This window comes from Micromys minutus, assembly GCF_963924665.1.
Source record: "Micromys minutus genome assembly, chromosome: 4".
Classification (NCBI taxonomy): Eukaryota; Metazoa; Chordata; class Mammalia; order Rodentia; family Muridae; genus Micromys; species Micromys minutus.
The window spans coordinates 77748204-77769258 of NC_137973.1; the positions used below are offsets into that span (position 1 = coordinate 77748204).

Sequence of the window (21055 nt, forward strand, 5' to 3'; positions counted from 1 at the left end):
GGTGAGTCCCAACAGGATGTGGTTGGCTATCCCGTTACTGACTTGTCATGATAGCAGTGAGCACATGCCTACCAGTCGTCAGTGGAGTGCTGATGATGTTTCTAACCCCACGGCTCTCTCAGCACCTTCAACACCATGCAAATGACCCAGCAGGGATGAGGCTTCCCGCTCTGTTCCAGTTCAGTTACCTTATTTTCTTTGAGCAGAGGATGCAGTGTCTTCCGGAGTAATGTCTAGTGTTGATGGATACTCAGTGGTGGTGGCAATTGCCTGTGTTGTTTGTGTAGTCACCAGGCCCTCATTGATCAACACTCTGCAGCTCACCTTCAGCACCTGGGCTTTCTTTGATCAGCCATGACTTCTAGGAAAAGCTTTGTCCATTGATGCTGGTTATGTCTGAGGTTAAGTTTTATCAGGTCGTTGAGGTTCTCTTTCCAGTAACACCACATGGCTGTGGCTCTCCCGGGTGATAACACTTTGGTTTTCCTCCTTACAGACCCAGTTGTACATGCATCTGACCAACTACTCGGTGAACAAACACAATGAACGCTTTGAACGGAACGAAACTGAAGACAAAGGCAGCAAGCGTTCAATCAAGTGGTTTACAGAATTCCTACAGGCCAATCAACATGATGTTACTAAGTTCTGGAGTGATATTTCAGTAAGAGTATTGTATTCTGTAACTGTAAATGTATTTGACTAGCATTAAATTTAAATACATATGGACTTTTTTTCATCCATCTATCCATCTATCCATCTATCCATCCATTTATTAACCTACTCATCCAATCCCATCCATCCATCCATCCATCCATCCATCCATCCATCCATCCACCCATCCCTCCCTCCATCCATCCATCCATCCATCCATCCACCCATCCCTCCATCTATCCATCCATCCATCCATCCATCCATCCATCCATCCATCCATCCATCCATTAACCTACTCATCCAGTCCCATCCATCCATTCATTCATCCATCCATCTATCCATCCATTAACCTACTCATTCAATTCCATCCATCCATCCATCCATCCATCCATCCATCCATCCATCCATCCATCCATAGGTTCTCACCTTCTGGCATTCTTTTGTCCTTCTTTACCGTATGACCTTGGGTCTTTGAGAGAGTTCCCATTCATTTTGGGCTGCCTTGGTGGGTGGAGTGAAGGACCCACCAGAAAACAGTGGTCACAATCTCCTCTTTATACTCTGGTTTCAGACAGTACTTTCCCCACTAGACCAAGTTAGGTGCTCAAACAAGACTAGTGGAGGGTATAAAAATTAACTTGTTAGATCCTGAGGTATAATTTTTAGATGTGAGCCTGAAATGCTAACGTAAATCTTACAATCTCTGACACATTTCATGATCTCTACAAATCTGGATTTTTGTTAGTTATGAATAACCAGCTTAATGGGAGTATTTTAAAAATATTTCAAATACACTATTACAACTACTAAGCTGCAGTGGATACACAGTCATTGAACATTGAACTGATGAATGTCTCTTGATGACAACATTGAGGTTAATGCCCTTCCCCACTGTCCTGTGACACTTCCACCCAAAGGTAGGTTATTTGACATGAGGCACGAGACGGATTCCTGAGAAGCATCAGAGCACCAGCAGCAGTAGCACAGTAGTGAAGTAGCTAACACATAGTGAAGGCTCGCTCTGTGCACTGTGCTGGGCTTTGTGTCTGGGTCTCACCTGGTCCTCTAGGGGTTTACATTTGGGAAAATGAGACTAGGACTTGGAGCAGCTTTCACTGCCTAGGTAGGAAGCAGAGAGCCAGGTGCATACTCTGATGTCTCACCCAGAGAGACAAGGTGCTTTGTGTTGCCTGTTCTCAGACAGCAGGAGTTAGGAAGCCAGTGTGAGCAGAAGCCGGAAAAGTCACTGGTTTTCCTGTGTGTCCATTTTCCTCATGGAAAAATTTTGATAGACAGTTCCAGAACACTTGTTTTTATTTTATGTGTATGAGCAGTTTGCCTGAACACTCATACGTGTGTGTGTGTGTGTGTGTGTGTGTGTGTGTGTGTGTGTGTGTGTGTGTGTGACTGGTGCCCGTGGAGATCACAAGGGGTCATCAGATCCCCTGGAACTGGATGTAGAAGGTTGTGAGCTGCTGTGTGGGTTCTGGGAACTGAGCTCCGTTCCTCCGCAGCAAGAGCGCTTATCCACTGAGGCATCTCTCCAACCCTGAGAGCTGATGTATTTCTTTCTCGGGGAAACCTTTACCGAGTACAAACCAGTGCCATGAATGAAGGCAGCACCCGTGGTCTCCTTATTCCTCGCCTCTTCAGGATCTCTATAGGTGGAGGTGCCCTCATGCTATTTGGGGAAAGCTGTGCCCTCCCTTAAGTTTTTCTTCCTTGTAATTCTTCCCCACTTGCACAGGGCTAGCCTATGCTCATTTTTCCCTTATTTGTTTACAAATGCTTTTGAGCATCTCCAATGCCAGGCACTGTTACTGACACTGGGATGGTGCAAAATAAAACAAAGCCAAACAACGACAACGACAACAAAGCAGACAGAAAGGCGTCAGTCGGTGGCGTGTCCTGGCCAGTAGGCTGCATTTTCAGGTGTGGTTGCTCTTCAAGCACGGTTGTGGAAGCCCTGACTGGGTTGGCAGGAGAATCTAAGGGAAGATGCTCCAGGAAGATGGGACAGCACAGAGCTTCAGTGGGAAAACCAGAGAGTGTGGCAGACAGAGAGGTGGGCAAAGAGCAGAGCTGTGGGGAGCGAGGGCAGGACAGCTCAGGGGGACGGTGCCAAAGCTCCACGAAGCCACCAAGGATGCTAGATGTCGCTAGACATTTTTTTTAAAAATTGAAACTATATCCAAAATGAAACATTTTCATGCCTTTCATCACACTCTCAATAGGAGTTGGTGGTAAAGACTCTGATTGTAGCAGAACCGCATGTCCTGCACGCTTATCGGATGTGCAGACCCGGTCAGCCCCCTGGAAGCGAAAGTGTGTGCTTTGAAGTCCTGGGGTTCGACATCTTGTTGGATAGAAAGCTCAAGCCATGGCTTCTGGAGGTAAGGTGTTCTCTAAGAAGTGTAACAAAGCAAGTCAGGTAATCCTTGTGCAGTTAAAAACCGTGTTTCAAATGTGTACTTGGCACAGGTGTCCCCACTCCCTGGTTGGAGTGAGTGCGTGGGAGGGAGTGAATGAACATTCTAGCGCTAGAACACTCCCAAGGATGAACTGATATGATTTTCTGTCATGTCCTCACTTCATCATAGTGTGAGCTGGTGTGAGCTGGTGTGAGCTGGTGTGAGCTTGCTGACTCTGAGCTGTTGGCTGCTTACATAATGAACTCTGGGTCTTGTATCTCTTCTGGGTGGGCACTGTCTCCGGACCCTGTCTTTACTGTGCCTTTAAGCGCTGCACAGAGAGGGGCTCCCGTTGATTTACTTTTTAGTACCTAGTACTTAACACTGCAGGGGACATACATCCTCCCTTACGGCCATCTGATATTTCTGGAAACTGAATGCCTTTGGGTTTGCTGCCTGTACCTTCTGGTTATTATTAATTTTATTATAAAATGCCACTTAACATATAGAATGCAAAGGATATAAAAACAACCACTGCTTATGTCATGCCCAGTCACATTTATATTTGTGTTACTCGAGAGGCACCTTAGAATTCTTGTCCAGCTGTCTCCCCCGCCAGATGTGTTCTCTAGGACCCCTGCTCTGGCATTACAGAAGAAGCCTGCCTTCCTGCGGCCACTCCACACAGTTTGTAGGCATCTGTCAGGGAAACAGCACAGAAGGAGTTTATTTTAAGGAACCCACTGCCGCAGAAGCTAGAGCCAACCGTAGCTTTTCATTCCAGGGGGTTGCCTGTCTCTTAGGTTAGCTGTTAGAAGTAAGAAATTGCACCATTGTCTCCAGGTTTTTGAAAGCAATCTGAATGAGTACAGCGTGAGATCGTGATTCAAGATGTATTATGAAGGAAAGTACGTATCTTGAATTAGAGTGAGGGAGAGAAAGAGAATAGTGTATTCATATATTCTGGACAAATAGCCTGTGTTATATGTCCAAGAATGATCATTTTTTCTTCTAGCTAGAATCTGAGCCCAGCCTGGGTTCTAGAAATACGACCTGTCTGAGTCACCTGGGCTTCTCTGCGTCTGTCATCCTCGGATAGAAGGGTCCGTGACTGTGGTTTAGGAAGGCCAGGAGTTGTGTTTCCGGGATTGAACACGTTGACCCAGGAACTTGTTCCCTGCCTGTTGGTGTCTTTTCCTCTGCTCCTGTCCTGGTCATTTATTCTAGATGGTGGGAGAGCGAAGGCACTCTTATGTTTTACCAGGAGGAAATGAAAGGATTGCTGGGAATAAGAACTTCATAAAATTCGAAATGACTTTTGTAAAAGGAATTTGGTCTTAGGAACTTTTTATTAGCTTGTTAAATTACAGCTTACTGAATAATTAAATTCTGTATATATTTTTAAAACTTCCCATTAAACATTTTCCATTCTTTATCCTTAATTGTTTATACCTTACACCGGTCAGAATCGTTAATAACCCCACGGCAGGGCTGTCTGTGAGTAGTGAATATCTCACATGTTCAGATTCTTGAATGCAGTTTGAGAGCCTGCTCTTCCTTTTGCTGCCAAATGATGATACTGTGGGTCTCATCCACAGCGCTGAGACCCTCTGGCGCCACCTTGTGGAATAAAGTGGAAGGTGTGTCTGAGAAGGAGAAATGTCTAGCTACTTAGAATTGGCAAACATAAAGAAATTTCCAAGCATACCTGATAATGTTTTCCAAGGGGTTTGAATCGATCTTTGCAGAAATGAAGATTAATAAGTCACTAGTGAGCTAGGTGGGGAGAAACCGTATTTTAGGAAGCAATAGAATTCATCAGGAAGATCTTGGGTGGGGAACAGAGGGAGCGGGTGGTTCCTGAACGCCAAGCACACACACGTGTGTAATAACTATTGCTGTGTTGGTAATATCTCTATGATGGGTCTTCCCAACCTTCAAGGTAGGCTGCATTTAACTTTCCTAAGGCTTTATGGTATAGGTCAGTGGTTGACGAGAGCAGTCAGGTAATTCTGGCAATTAGGACTAAGCCTGTGGGGGGAAAGTAGGTGCTTGCAGATGGTTTTCTGTAGTTCTTTGCCCTAGTGTAATAGAAAAACAGGTGTGGCGGTGAGGTCCGGGGCATCTTCCATGTAAAGCTCGGAGACTCGTGACCGGAAATCCTACATACATGTAAGAAATGCGACTGGATTGTGCATTGCTCTCCATTCCACCAAAGTCGTTGTCTGCTCTGTGAATTTCAGATTAATCGAGCCCCAAGCTTTGGAACTGATCAGAAAATAGACTATGATGTTAAAAGGGGGGTTCTACTAAATGCGCTGAAGCTGCTGAACATCAGGTGAGACATCTTACCATTCACTGGGGTCCTCTCAAAATCAGGTGAGCCTTTTCCTCGCTTGCTGTGGTTTCCCAAACATCTGGCGAGAGCCATTCTCCTGCTCACTGGGGCACCCCAAACTTCCGGTAAGCCTTTTCTCTGCTTGCTGATGTCTCCTTCAAATATTGGGTAAGCTTTACCCTAATTCTCCCTGGTGTCATTCAGACACCAGGTGAGCCTTTCCCATACTCCTGGGGTCTCACACACATTAGGTGAGCCTTTTTCATACTCCTGGGATCTCACACACACCAGGTGAGCCTTTCCCATACTCCTGGGGTCTCACACACACCAGGTGAGTCTTTCCCATACTCCTAGGGTCTCACACACACCAGGTGAGCCTTTCCCATACTCCTGGTGTCTCACACACATTAGGTGAGTCTTTCCCATACTCCTAGGGTCTCACACATATTAGGTGAGCCTTTCCCATACTCCTGGGTTCTCACACACACCAGGTAAGCCTTTCCCATACTCCTGGGGTTTCACAAACATTAGGTGAGCCTTTTCCATACTTCTGGTGTCCCCCACACATCAGGTGAGCTCCCCCCTCGGGTTGAGGCTCCCCACCTTTGGCACAGATAAGGCACTCACATGAGAAACTGACTTTGCACCGTGAATCCCTTATATTTTCTATTTTTAATTTTGGCTTTCTTTACTCTGCTGTGCAAACCCACATTGTTTTAAGATATCTCTTTATTTCCCCGTGCCCACTGCCTTTGCTGCCCCATACAGCTCCATGCACCTCAGTAACTGCATTAAATCCTAGACTGTACCATAAAGTACCAGGTTGGCTTGCTGTGGGTGTGGAGACCCTTTAACTTAGCTTCCTTCTCCTTGAAGGAAAGTTAAGCACCAGAGGCACCCAGGAAAGCTTAAACATGGATTCCTGCCTTCTCGGGTCTTTCCTCTCTGTCTGGCTTCTGTACCAAAAGAGATGTCACTGCTCAGTGAGGTGACAGAGTGGGAAGGAAGGTTTGGAGGGAGGAATGATGCAGCCGGAGTGGGCTGCTTGCATTGTACTGGGCCATGGTTTCAGGGATTTGAAATGCTATCACACAGGCAAGGTTTGTTGACCCATTATGAAAGGGATTTATTAAAGGAGGCAGGAAGATTGTGGGTTTGGAGCCAGCTTTGGGTACATACAGTAACCCTGTTTCATCGAGGAAAGAAAGAAAAGGGAGAGAGAGCTATTTAACTTAGCTGCACTGTGCTGTGTGCCCGACTCAAGGGCCCTGAGGACTGAACAGGGATGTTATGCCTAGCTTATTTTTATCATCGCTTAAGATCGCTCAAAGGGTTACGAGATACATTAAGGAATTCTTTTATTTAATTATTTTTGCAAGCACCTAGTTGTTATTGAGATCTGGTTTTATCTGGCAAAGCACCGAGAGAGAAGGTCCGCCCATGGCTTCTGTTGCAGGGCAGAAGGTTCATGTGTCTGCATTTTTAGGTGTCTTTGCACCGATCCAGTCTATGGTTTTAGATTACGTCGGCTCTATGTTTTACAAGAAGCTTTTGACTATAACAGTGCCTTATGTTCAACTTATGGATATCCCTGGAGCATCTTTAGATTTACAAATGATGATACTGACTCAGAACTTACCCGTGGATGTTCTCGGTCGTTTCAGAGGTCAGATAACTTTAGGGGTACGGAATTCCTAAAGCTGTGAGCATGGAGCTTCTCCCACGTGTCCCTCTGTGTTCTCCACAGGAGGCAACCCAGGTTTTAACACCTGGAGCACGCGTGTGTTGCACGCCTGTCTTCCCGTGTCCATAGAGGGCACCACAGCGCACAGCACGTGTGTTTCTGAGCTGGCTTTGTGTCCAGCGCGTCATAGTGACTTAAATCAGGAACAGTGGGGACTTCTCGCCTTGTACTCAGTATCACAGACTTAATTTTCACACGGGCAGAACTGCCATGACACTGCGGAATGCTCTGCTTTCCACTTGAGCTTTTCCCTCTTTTCGTGTTTGTTTTGCTTCTTAGGAACCCAAACTGGGTTTTATCACTGACTGCCTAGGCTAAGTGTCCGTAACACAACTATATAGCTCCTGTATCTTAATACGTCCCTATTTTATCCAAGCCATGCTGGGATGATCTCATTATTTTCCCCACATCTACTGCCCATTCCTGCTCATGGCTTGTCCGTTCCCTACTCGAAGAGGATGCTTTTCCTTGCCGTGTATAACCCAGAGCATCTTTTGCTATAACGGTTCTTATTTTGACCTGAGTTACTCTTCCCATCCCTTTTACAGCATTTCACACTGTTTGTCACACCGTTTTTCCCTTTATTCTCTGCTCTGTGCTGTTTCTCCTGGGCCTGCTTAACTTCTAATTTGATGCATGGGACGAATGGAGGCAAACGAGAAACTCCTTTCTCCTGTAACCAGGGAAGACCGAGCCGCATTGTGCTCCAGTTCTCCCATTAAGGGTTTCATCCCCTGGGAGTCTTCTACCACAGTCATAAAGACTGAATCCAGAGACGACAACCCTGAGCCCCGAGGTCTGAAACACTTGTGAATTAGATCAGGTTAAATGAAATGCTCAGTTTTATTTTATTTTATTTTGTTTTTTTACTTAAGACAGGTCCGTGTGCTACAGGTCTGAGCATTTATCTACTGCTCCAGGTACCGGTCCTCCACGCCTCTCTGACACTTGGCCATGCTCACTGTTTGGCTCTTTCCATCCTGCCCTTTGACCTCCTGTTGACTGCTTCCCATCCTCCCGTTGTGTCCTTGTCTCATTTCTCTTTTCTCTGTGTCAATGTCACTCGTTCCTGAGTGTGACCCTGGAGTCCATGAGCTGTGACATAGAGAAAGAGATGCTCAGGCCCTGTCTGGAGCCCAGGTCCTGCGTTCGTCATCATCTGCTGACAGTGACCACTGCATCATCATCATCATTATATTATTATTATTATCATCATCATCATCATCATCATCATCATCAACTGAGCCCGTGATTATACACATGCACTAAATCAACAAGGAAGTGGATGAATGGATGGATAACGTGTCTCATGTTTAACTTTAGTATGAGCAGAACTCGGTTTATTTCCTTCAGTCACACTTACCTTGAGTGATTTTCCTTCTCCCCACTGCAGTAATCATGTGTACCTCCAGCCCACACATGCTAAATATAAACACAGGTCCTTACTGGACATTTAACAAGCCTATTGGAATCTCGAGTTGATGCAGTACGTTTTACATGCCTTTTACTATACTACAGATAGGTACGGTCCTCTTGTGTGTCCTTGAGGGCCATGCGTTCAACTCGACTAAGACACTGGGGAACAGAGCAGTCCCAGTGCTAGGACCTCAGGTGCCTCAGTGCTACCAGTAATGTCCTAGACAGACTCATAGGACAGTGCTTGTGGACCATGGTGAAGACAGAAAGTTCCATGCTCTGTCCTCTCCTAGCTAAGGACAACCGTCCATGCGACAGTCCGCGGTGGATGCACTCCTCTTCCCTCCTCTGCGATGAATCAACTGCACGTTGCCAACCCCATGGCGGCCCCTTAGGCCTTCGTGCTCCTCTTCCGGGGTCAGCAGGCCCAAGCAAAGAGTCAGCACTTACAACAAACATAGGTCCAAACCTTTGGTGTAACTGGGGGAGAATTATTTTATCTTTCTTAGCAAAGTTATCCTAGACTGAAGAATTTCTAGACAAAATAGGTCTATGTGTCTCACGGTGCTGAAAGCCCGAGGCTATGCTTGCCTGCTATTTCTCGGCTTCTTGTGAGGGCCTCACACGGTGACTTCTCATCTTGAGGAAGAAGGAACTTGAGCACAAACGGAAGAGCAGGTGTGAGGTGACGAGGCAGACGGGACGCTGGCACGTTTTATCAACGGTTAGCTTTCAGCGCAGTTCATCCAGCCCCATAAGACTCACTTCAGCTCATAAATAACCCAGCCTTCCAAGGAAATTGTGGCACTGCTTTAATCACCTTGCTCTAGAGTCTTTCTCTAAGGGCGGCTGGCTCTCAGTGTGTTAGGTTGGAGAGCAAGCTCCCAACAGGTGGACCTCTGGGGCCAGACATCACGAACCTTATGTTGACTGCCTTTATGTCAATCTTCTTAAATCTAGCTCAAGCCTAACTTCCCCTTCTTTTGAGCGTCACCATCTCTACCACGTTGTACCCTGTACATTGTTTACACCCTATCTCCCACCCTGGCTAGACTGTCACCTCCAAAGGGGCAGTGGACCCTCTGTCTGTTTTCATGCCTCTTGGGTCATATTTAATGTAGAGAATTTTGAATTGGAAGACACAGGGAGAAGAGCCTTATAGTGTGGGACATGACTTGCTGAGGACCGGGGAAGGTAGAGCATTTTCACACGTCTGCTGTGTCTAGCGCAGGACACACCACAGATGAAGCAAAGGGGTAGGAAAAGCCCCAGAGAGATGCTCAAAGTAACGTGTGTGGAAGAGTCAAGAGTGGGCAACAAAACTTCTTCGGTCAATGTACAGACATAGATAAAGGAAAAAGAAAAACTTGTTGTTTGAGATGCTAAGTAAAAGTCAATCATCTGGCCTGTGGTTAAATTTTATTCTGGCCTGTGAAGTAGGAGCTGTTGGTACTAATTTATGCCTACATTTATAGGAATGCAAATAAAAATTTATATGGGCAGTATTCCTACAAGCCGGAATGTGGAAAGGCGATCCTAACTGAATTTTCACTATTATCTTAGCTCTGTCCACACAGGTGTGTGTGCACGCTGCTGTCACCTGACTTGGGACCTTAGTGCTGTAGCAGAACCCAGGGTCCCTTGCTTGTCTGCTGACCCAGCCTGCAGATAAGAGCTAGAGAAAGAGAACTGACTTGTTTACAGTTCTGAAGGGAGCAGGAGAGACATTCCAGGCTCCGCCCGAGTCAACTATAGTGGTGCGATTATTTATAAGATGAAGGAAAAGCCAGGAGACACCACCTGTGTCCACTTGGCTGAACTGCTCAGCCACCATTTTCTTGCAGACCGCCCCCCCCTCCTACCACCCCAGCAGGATGTAATAGAGAAATTCTGATGCTTCAGGGCTTCTGTTGGCAGGGATTCACTGCTTGGTTCTGGGCTTCTTCTCTTTTATTCTTTTCCTTTGGTCTCTGCTATGCACAAGTGATCATTTTAGAGAAACTGGAATCTTAAATATAATGATGTTGATGGTGAGGCTGCTGCCGCCACCGATGATGAAGAAGATGATGATGGTGATGTTGATGATGATAAATATCTATCTTGGCCCAGGAATTTCCCTTCCACTGAATACACTCAGTCAGACGTGCAGTCATCATTAGAACAGAAATATTCTTAGTCACTGGTCCCTAACATCAGAAATCTGTCTTGATCCTCACTTTACATCTGTCCTTTCCCCAAAGTATTTGCTTTGGAAAAGCAGTCTTTAATGAACTCAGTGGGACCCCTGTAGCTCACACAACTCTTTCTTCTTCACACAGAGCAGACAGCATCTTTCCCCTTTGATTCAGGGTAACAGCAGCAAAAGCTATGGCTGTGTTTAAGATTGGTGACGAGGGCTCTGTTTGGCTTCGTTTACTTCTGTCCTGTGGCTGAGGGCTCTATTTCTTTGCTTTCCAGTTTCTCCCAGATTCTGCCTTGCTGCAGCCTGGGGTGGGGGAGAGAGATTTCAGACTGGGTCTGGCTCTACAGGGGAGGGACAGCAGAGAAAAGGAAGGTGCAGAGGCAAATGTCCCAGAGAGGGGCTTCCCTGCACACCAGAGAGTTGTTAAATGTTCATAGTTGAGTAAAACGATGGGGAGGATGTAGAGTCAGTTTTCAAATGATAACACATCCTAGGGTTTCGGACCTGTCCGGAGAGTCTGGCACAGCACCAATAAAACAAATCAGTAAAAGGTGGAGAGACAGTTTGTCACTTACCTGGATTAAGTCTGGAGGGGAAAACAAAACACATAAGCATTGCTTAAGTTTGAGGGGGAGGGAGGCAGATTCAGCATTTAATTCACCAAAGACTGTAGATCCTGCATTTCTAGGATGAACTATGAAACCAGGGGCCTTGGACTCTTCAAGACACACAGGGTTTCCCATCCCTCCTGATATTTTCCAAAGCGACCCTTTACTTACTGGTTAGATGGACAGAACATAGGTGAAGAGACAAACTTAACAGCTGTATTCCAGGTTCAGCATGTTTCCTCATCTGCAGTTCCTGCTCAGAGGAAGTTTTCTGAAGTGAAAGTTATAGTCTTGTGTTTTACATTCCAGGACCAGCGATAAAAGGAAAAACTTGGCCAAACAAAAAGCAGAGGCTCAGAGGAGGCTGTATGGTCAAAATCCAGTAAGAAGGCTTTCGCCTGGTTCCTCCGACTGGGAACAGCAGAGGCACCAGCTGGAGAGGCGGAAAGAAGAGTTGGTATGGGCCGCCGGGCTTGGTGTCTTGGCGTACTTTAACTCTGACGCGTGCTTTGACGTGCAGTGAATGCGTACTGGGGCGTGCTCTGCCACCAAGCCACACTCCAGCCCGGTGTGAACATTTTAACAACTACTTACAGCTCCCACTGCAAGACCTAGTGTAATTTTTTTATAATAATTTGTTCATTTTTAGAAAGAGAGACTCCTTCAAGTCCGAAAGCAGATTTCTCAGGAAGAACATGAAAACCGACACATGGGGAACTACAGGTAGACGCATTGCTGGCTTCTCGTTGTTTTGTTTTCTTGAGACCAAGTGGGGGTGCTTCATTCTAGCCCTTTCCAGTGTGTTTAAGGGCTGTGCTTCCTTTGTTAGAAGCACTCTCTCCGCTTCAGGATGTGAACAGGTGTCCGGGTGTCTCAGGGCCCTGGCCTGAGGGAGCTCCTGTTGGCTGAGCCAGCTTCTGCTCTGCCCAGGGAGGTTTTGAACAAACCTGTTCTGTGTCTGTCCTTGGTCACTCTGTAGTATTTTAAGAAAAGTAAAAGTCGGGTCTTCTCGTACTCCTTCTGGCAGCCTCAGGTAACCGCTGTACTTCCTCAGCAACAGGCAAAAATGGAAGGTTTTGAAGGCTCTGAGTGGAGATGGGAGAGAGGATATGGGATATCGTCACAAAATACCTCCGGAAAGGACAGAAAGGGAGCCCTTAGTATTATGGGAAAGATGGTCCCTCCTTCCTGCCTGATGTTGCCACTTGAGGATTAAGGAAGGGTGAGGGGAGGGTCCTATTTTCTTACCCTTTCTGGTAGAAATTCTTTCCTGTATTTAACACCTCCATAGCATCAAGAAGAGGCGAAGATAATTTTCCCGTTCTGGTTCTACCCTGTTATCATTTTCTCACCCCGAAAAGATCATGCAGACTAGTACAAGCAACTTCCTCCATTATCCCAGGCAACCTGACATACTTAATACATACACCGAGACCGTCTGCACAACCCCAGGTCCCCAGAACACTTTCTCTCAACATTCGGTATTTCACCAACTTGTCCAAACAACGTACTTCAAACACCTCTGTGAAGCTTGTCCACATGCATGTTAAGTGGTATACCAGATGGATACTTGGGACCGCCCTTAACCATCCATGTCTGTGTCTAGCACCTAGTTGGCCCAGAGCAGGGAGAGCAACAGTTTTCTAACCTGGTGATCTTAACTATTGAATTGTGTTAGATTCTTTTAAGCTCATTGGTTTCTCTGACTTCCGTTTTTGTAGGAGAATTTATCCTCCTGAAGATAAAACACTGCTTGAGAAGTATGAAGGTTTGCTGGCTGCCGCCTTCCAGACCTTCCTTTCAGGAAGAGCAGCTTCATTCCAGCGGGAACTGAACAATCCTCTGAAAAAGATGCGGGTGAGAGGAAGAGCGTTTGCATAGAGAAGGGGGAGCCAAGCAATGTGTCCTTAGTAAAGGACCCATCTGAGGACATGGCTCAGTGGGTAGAAGTGCTTGTTGTCCAAGCATAAAGACCCAGTTCCAAATGCTCTACACCCAAGTACAAAGCTGACTGTAAGCACACATGCTTCTGTAACCCTAGTGCTCTATGGGGCACAGACAGGAAGACCCATGGATATTGTATGCTGCCAACATGGCTCAGGTTCAGGGAGAGACCCTTTCTCAGGGAATAAGGCAGAGTGGTTGATACAGAACCCTCACTGACTTCTGTACACACCATACAAGCACACATACACACAAACACACACACAGAGAGATACAGACACAAACATACACACACACATGCATGTGATAGACATATACAGACATGCACACACATGTACACACATGCATGCCTACAGACATACATACAAATATACACACATGCATGTGCACATAGACACATGCATATATACACGTGAGCACGCATACATATACAGAGATACACAAAGACACACACAAACATGCACACATGCACATACACACATGCACATATACACATATACACATAAGAACTCGCACCGATAGATATGTACATATAAACATACCAATGCTTGTGACATCCTCCTTTCAGTTATAGCTGGCCCTGCAATAGCTTTTCTTGATGCTACATAGACTTGACAAATAAGAGCAGCTAAGATTCTCTCCCTCATCTGACTGTGGCAGCATAGTTTTGCCTTACTAGCAATTGGGGAACTGAGGCAGGAGGATTGCCTGGATGGCCTAATGAGCTGAAGAGCAAGCTGGGCTACAGAGCAAGGGCCTGTTTTGGGAATCTTAGACAAAATCACACACCCTCATGTCTTTCTTTCATTTACTTTCTTTCATTTACTGTTTCATTTCCCCATCTCTATTCCTGTGTCCTCCTCCTCTCTCCTCTTCCATACTCTCTCATTTTTCTTTCTCTTTCTCTGTCCATGTTTCCTACCCATTTCCATATTTCCTCCCCCTTTGCACTTGTGCAAGATCTATTGGTCATCTATTGCACTATAGAAAATCTCTGCATTTATTTGCTTATTGTGTGGCCCCAACAGAGAACAGCTAAGTGGTTCCCTGGGCTGATTTTAATTTGCAGTGAACTATGTAGGGCAGACATGTCTGCATCTAGCTGGGGATGGAATGTCATGGTGGCCTCAATCACACGTCTAGGCAATTAGGTAAGGTGTTGGCACACCTGGGAAACACATGGGAGCTGGCTGAATGTCGACTTTTGTTCGTGCTTTCAATAGACAAGTTAGCTGAGTCTCTTACTATATATCATTCTGATAGTGTCTCAAGGTGACAATCGTAACTCAGCAGAACTCATCTATGGTGGCTTTGTCTCTGCCCATCTGTGCTCCGATTGGACAGAGGATCCGGATGTGGAGAGTGTCCACTCTTCTCGGCTCTCTATGGGGGAACCTAGCTCTTTCTAGAGAATTGGACTGCTTAGTACTTTGTTTATCTGTAGCTTTCTCTTTTTAAAATATATGTCTGTTTAGTTCATCTTGAGTCTTTAGGAGGAAAATATTGTTTGGTACGATTTTTCTTCTGAACAAAATTAGACTCCTTGAGATTAGGTTTGAGTTTCTAACGATGCTATCCGTAAAATCCAGTGTAGGATCAGAGCCAGAGACTTTTGGCATTTTGATAGCTATTTTTCCTAGATTGGAATGCACTTCTACTGTGAGCTATGACTCCTGGTTTCTTCAATAAACTTTTAAGAAATTTCAAAGTAGAATTACAGTATGTGAACATAGTTTTGTCAGTGGATTTCACAGGGAGGTGGGTGATTTTTGCCTCTTAGTACAGCTGTGCAAGTTTGCTCAACTTCCAATGTTGGTGGATAATCTTCTTATATTTTTTCCTTTGATTTCAAAATAAGTACAGAGGCTCATGAGAGAAGGCTATTGGGATACTCAGAGATTTCCTCTACCAGTAATAAGCACGGAATTAAAATGTTTCCTAAGGCTGTAAAAATATTCTTGCAATAATTAATATGTCTAAGCAGATTCATCAAGTGGCACCAATTAAACAAATTTCTAACACTAAATTTTTGCTAAATGAAACTCTTGGCCAGATTTCATTTTCTGTGTCCTGTTTTAATACTAAATGGTATTAATCAGTATAGGAATGATAAATGGAACAAAGTCTGGAAGACCAGCATGAGCTTTACTTATCCAGTGTCTCCTGAGCTGATTCATTACGGTTGGGTATTCTGAGATTTTAGTCGTCTGCTGGGAAGGACATGCTTACTTATGATGATTGCTGTGCTGCGTATTATGTTGATAACCAGATTTTGGTAAAGTTTCTTGAAGCCTTTGCCTTTAATGTTTCTTTCTTTGATCTGAGTAATCACCACTGCACAGGTTCTAGAATAACCACCGTAGGCCAACTTGTAGACATTGATGACCTTGTCAAAAGTCTCTGTACTTCTCCTGATCATCATTTTAATCATGTTTTTGAAGGAGGAAGATCTTCTGGATCTTCTGGAACAGTGTGAAATCGATGATGAAAAGCTAATGGGGAAAACCGCCCGGGTCCGAGGACCGAAGGTGAGATAGCACCCAAGTCCATGTCATGAGTGCAAGTCACCTCTGCTCGGCACTTCCGGTAACAGTTAGCATGTATTTTCATAGGGACTTCAGGAACTTTGTGTTCAGTGAAGGCAAACAGCAAATGGTATTACCTCACACTCATGAGCCTTCTTTCATTAGCTCCCTTCAGAGTTTTGGTTCATCCCCAAGTGCCTGGAGGTTTAGATATGCTGGACTTGGAGGATGACCACTACTCTAAATCCAGTGTGTGGGATTATGGATAAAGTAGACTGTGCCACTAGAGGGACGTTAACAGGGAGCTCTCCTATCTCTTCACTTAGTTTCCATACAATGTGAAGGTCCACATTATATTCTGAGCATAGGCTGAGAGTTTTCAAATCCTACTTTAATAAGGGTTCACCAACCTCCCTTCTAGCCCACCACCCACATGAGGTAGGAAAAAAGAAAGATTGATGGGAAACAGGGTGTGGACCTGTTTAGAAATAGTTCTTTGGGGGCCATTTCAAACTTCGTTATCAGCAGTCCAGCCCACGATCAAAACACCAAACACGAATCAGCAGTAGCAGTCCAGCTCACTCAGCAAACACCAAACACGAACCAGCATCAGCAGTTTGATCCAGAAAAAACCGAGAAGCTCTGTTGAGTGGCAAGAAGCCCACGGAGTTTCATGAGAAGTTCTTTGGCGAGTATCTCTCTATGAAGTCACGAGAAGCAAAGATCAGCAACACTGTGCAAGGTGAACCAACTCAAGACAGACTTCAGCAAAGACTAGTGAAGCAGAGCAAGGCAAACTAATGCAAGAGCTTTGCCCCACTGTCTGTGGGATTATGTCTATAATCTTTTCATTCATCACCCATCCTTTCACCTGTGTGCTTCAACTAACATCACACAACATTCACTGAGTCCCCAAAGAGACCAGAAATTTCCATTTCAGTTGAGTGTAATTCTGATTCTCCCTTTTCTTGCCCATTTCTTCTATTAGCTTCCCCAGTCTCCCTAAACTTTTTTACTTTTATTCTCTCATTAAGTATATGTAAATGATTTATTATATCTACATAAAATGCAGTGACCACAACGGAGAGAAAATATATAATATTTATGTAAGATTAAGATTGTCTTAATTCACTTAGCGTGGATGGATATCCCAGTTGCATGTTTTCCTAAAAATGACACAGATTGATGGCTTTTAATGGCTAAAAATGTGTATTGTGTATGTGAAGCACATTTCCGTGACATTTACGGCTGGCTACATGGCACAGCCATGGCCAATGGTGTGGTAATAAACGCTGTCATCGGAAATCTCTTCAGTGTCCTTGGGAGCCTTCCCTTTGCTGGCACAGTGACACTGACAGAGAGTTCTCACAAACAGACACAGTTCTTAGGAATGGGGACGCCACTGTGTTGTCAGAAGAGAAGCATGGCTTTGCTTCACTTAGCATCTGTGATGCTGCTTCTGCAGTTTAATCTAGGGAGGCACGACGTGGAATTTGAGAAATCACAAACACACTTCTCTGTGCGTCCCTCTTCACTTATGTTTCAGCATTGCTGAGCCATCTCTCCTTCCGCTCATATGTTTGAATACCTGTTCACTAAAGCAGACAGGCTTTATTAAACATTAAACATATAGGTATGCTTTAATACTTGTTCACTACAACAAAGAAGAAGGAAACACTGATGAATTGCTGGACTGATTACAGACTCCATAACTATTCTGCATTATGGCTATGTTGTGTGAACTTGCCCTTGCATCACTACTTAGCCTTATGTTTAAGTCTACTTAAACTTCTCCGCCCCCCACCGTGAGTAATGCTCTTTCTGAGCAGTTGTGATGAGTCATTATTTGTGTGAGGTTGTGTGTACTTTTAAAGTGGGAAGTGGATTTTAATCTTTCATCTCTAACACGCAAGAGTGTCTAGTACATTGTGCATTCCTAAAATCTATTGGTCAAAATTGTTAAATGTGTCCAAAATGTTTTCATTAGCTAGTTGAAGAGGGGATAGGTTTATAGCACAGTTTATGTGGTGAGTATGGAGTATAAATTGGAAGGGTTGCCTGGAGACAGCCTTCTGGACTGGAGGCGTTTTCACTGGAAACAGATTTGCAAAATGAGCCTTGCTCACATGGGGTAGAGGACATATAAAGTAGAGCCATAGAGTTGTGATACTGTGTTAATTGGGTGTGATGGAGATGTGGAAGTTTGTGGCATGCTTTGTGAACAAGAAATGAAAATGATACAAGACAATCCTGGTCAGGGATATCTGTATGAAGACCTCGGATGTCACAGATTATTCTGAAAGCTGAACATTCCTGTGAAACAAATATGTTTAGATTATCTGAGAAAGTGAATGCCCTTATAAATCATGGCTCCATTGGGGGAAACATTTGAGGAGTTTTAAAGCTTTTCCTATCTTATATGTATCTTGCACCTAATGGTTGTACCACCAGAGTTCCTGAGCTTACAAAGCAGTCATCATTGTATGCCAAACCAACTTGAGATAGCCGAGGGACAACGCTATTGGTAGAAAGGCATGCGCAAAGGCCCTTGGCATCTTCCATTTTCCTATGTAAGACTTTTCATCCAAACTAAAGCATCAGAGGTTCCAGGGAAGAACTTACACTGTACATTTCCCAACTTCTCTCGTTCTAAGTAAACAGGATGAGTTAATGGTGCATTCGTTGAAGGGAAATCAACTGGACAGTTCTTTCCTTGTTAAAGTCAGCAGAATTTATGAGTTGCTGAGAACAGCATAATTAATGCAGAAGTGTACTCATCATTTTTATTTAAGGTTTATCATTGTGTCTAAAGTGACTCAGGCTTCTAAAGAGAACTCCCATTTCAGGGACATGGTGCTTTATGGCAAATAGTGGTCACAGTGGTCACCAAGGTCTTCATTAGTTAAAGAATAATTTGAAATGCTTTTGTTAATACAACTTTATACAGGACAGATAGTAGTACTTATGCTGTCGTGTATACTATAGGTAGTAAACAATATTTGAGAATTTGAGGTATATTAATTAACCACACAAATAAAGCATTAGCGATGTTTTTACGTTGGTAAGTACACATTGGTTGTATCTATACCCATACAGATCGTTATATCTGCCCTGTTTTCTAATAAAACTAAAACTAAAGTTAGGTGGCATAAATTATGCCACAACCTCAAGCCGTTTTCAAAATTCCATCATACAGTCAGAGCGCAGCTGGGATTCTCAACCGCTGTGACTCCTCGTTGCTTGAACATTATGTTGGTCAAAAATTCCTAAATGTATGCATGACCCTGCTCTTCAGCTGCCCCACTTCCTCTATGGCTTCCTCTTAGGGTTGAATAATTAAGTCGTCCAGGTCACTGGGAAAACTGGAAGCTGTGCACTGCTGAAAGGAGTGCACTCCTCCAAGCCTGAACTTCTGAAGAGACATCTTTTCTCTAGAGTACATGTATCTCAAGGTTGTCAATGTGTTCAATGACTACATTGCTGGCAAATATTTTTATGCATTTCTATTTGAACGTTTTTGGTAATCTCTGAATATGAGATCATCAGAAGGAGAATATATTTCTCAAGACAAGTTGGTACCTAGTGTGTTCAGCTCCCTTTCTATTTTGGATGTATTCCATTCTTCACCCAAGCTGCCACTTTAACAGCTTCATGCTGTGGCTTGCTCTGTGCTGTAGGTGCTTCTTGAAATGCCTCTCCCCTTTCTTTCTTATCCCACGCTGTCACAGTTTTCTCCCACCAACACCATGATGACCACAGAATTCATCACGGCACACAAGAACATGAAAAGCACTAGTAAAGGACCGCAGAAGCCTGTCTCTGCGGGAACAGGAGACATATGATGTATGATGTGTGTAACAAGCAGCTGTAAAATAGCTGGTTCTGCATTATGTACACTCTTTCTGAAGTTAGGCCGTCGCCTCTCCCTCCCCGCCCCTTAACCTGGCGTCTTTAGAAACATCACAAGGAGTGGGAGCAGGTTGAGTCTGTGAGAAATATTAGGGCACAATACAATGGTCATTGGATCTGTGCAGAATTACTCTTTCTGCATCATGTCCCTCCTCCAAAGAGATTCATTGTAGTGATTTTCATGTGTCATGTTGTTGGATGTCACCTGTTTGTCTGTCTGTCTGTCTGTCTATCTATCTATCTATCTATCTATCTATCTATCTCTCTATCTATCTGAATAGATTACAATAGTGAGCTTGCCTTTTGAATAATGTTCTACTTCCTGTACATTACCTGAGTGAATAGATTATTGGCCTATGTTTTAGTGCATGGTGTTCTAATGGATTCTCTTGTTTCTACTTTATTTTTTAAAATTTATTTATTCATGTACATGAGTACACTGTCATTGTCTTCAGACACACCAGAAGAGGGCTGTCTTTATAGATGGTTGTGAACCATTATGTGGTTGTTAGTAATTGAACTCAGGACCTCTCGAAGAACAGTTGGTGTTCTGAACCACTGAGCCATCTCTCCAGCCCCTTGTTTCTGCTTTCTTAGTCCTTTTATCCTTCTTGCCTTTCTATCTTTCTCCCCACCTCCCACTTACTTTTTATTGGGTAGGGCTTGATGCCTGGTCTCTCTTGGGCAGAGTAAGGAAAATGGATTGTGCTTGGTATATCTGTATTTTTTAATATTAAACATTTCCCCTCACTTTGTTGTTTTTATTTACAGAAACTCACTACTGTTTATTGCAGTCACGTAGAAACAGACTTGCCCTCATCAGGACTGAACCATAGGATGCTAAGCCAGGCTCACAGATCATGCAAGCTCTACTGGTTGAAAACCAACAGCAGTAGAGGGGGCTTTCCATCATTCCTAATAAGCAGGGGGCATGGGCGGGTGGGAATGGGGTTTAAAACAGTGAGTGTGCAATGGGATTCTAACCAAAAATGTCCCTCTGTTTCAGCCCCTGTGCTGCATGCCAGAGTGTGCAGAGGTCATGAAAAAACAGAAGTATTATAGTAGCAGCGACAGCAGCTATGACAGCAGCAGCAGCAGCAACTCAGACCTGGACGAGAATGAGAAAGAGCTGTGTTCAAAGAGACTAGACCAAGTCCCATATAGCCTTAAGCACACCAGTCACTGCAAGATAATCCAGCAATCCAGTAAGTCAATCTTTCCTATGTTGGTAGAGGAAAAAACTATAGAATCGAAACTCGTGAACTGAATAAAAAGTCCTTGGGCCAAAAGAAGCATTGTCCTGTGTGAGGAGACCTGTGTTCTCTTC

General features: G+C 44.4%; 1 protein-coding gene across 3 annotated transcripts in view; it reads left to right on the forward strand.

The window, feature by feature from the left end:
* TTLL7 (tubulin tyrosine ligase like 7) overlaps positions 1-21055 on the forward strand; it is a 110606-nt gene that overhangs the window by 46839 nt on the left and 42712 nt on the right. For all 3 annotated transcript variants that reach the window (XM_080915207.1, XM_080915205.1, XM_080915206.1), the window contains exons 8-15: positions 497-661; positions 2886-3044; positions 5306-5400; positions 11660-11807; positions 12000-12073; positions 13072-13207; positions 15736-15822; positions 20735-20933. In XM_080915207.1, the coding sequence (XP_080771333.1) occupies positions 497-661; positions 2886-3044; positions 5306-5400; positions 11660-11807; positions 12000-12073; positions 13072-13207; positions 15736-15822; positions 20735-20933 (1063 nt within the window). The remainder of the gene's footprint in view (positions 1-496; positions 662-2885; positions 3045-5305; positions 5401-11659; positions 11808-11999; positions 12074-13071; positions 13208-15735; positions 15823-20734; positions 20934-21055) is intronic.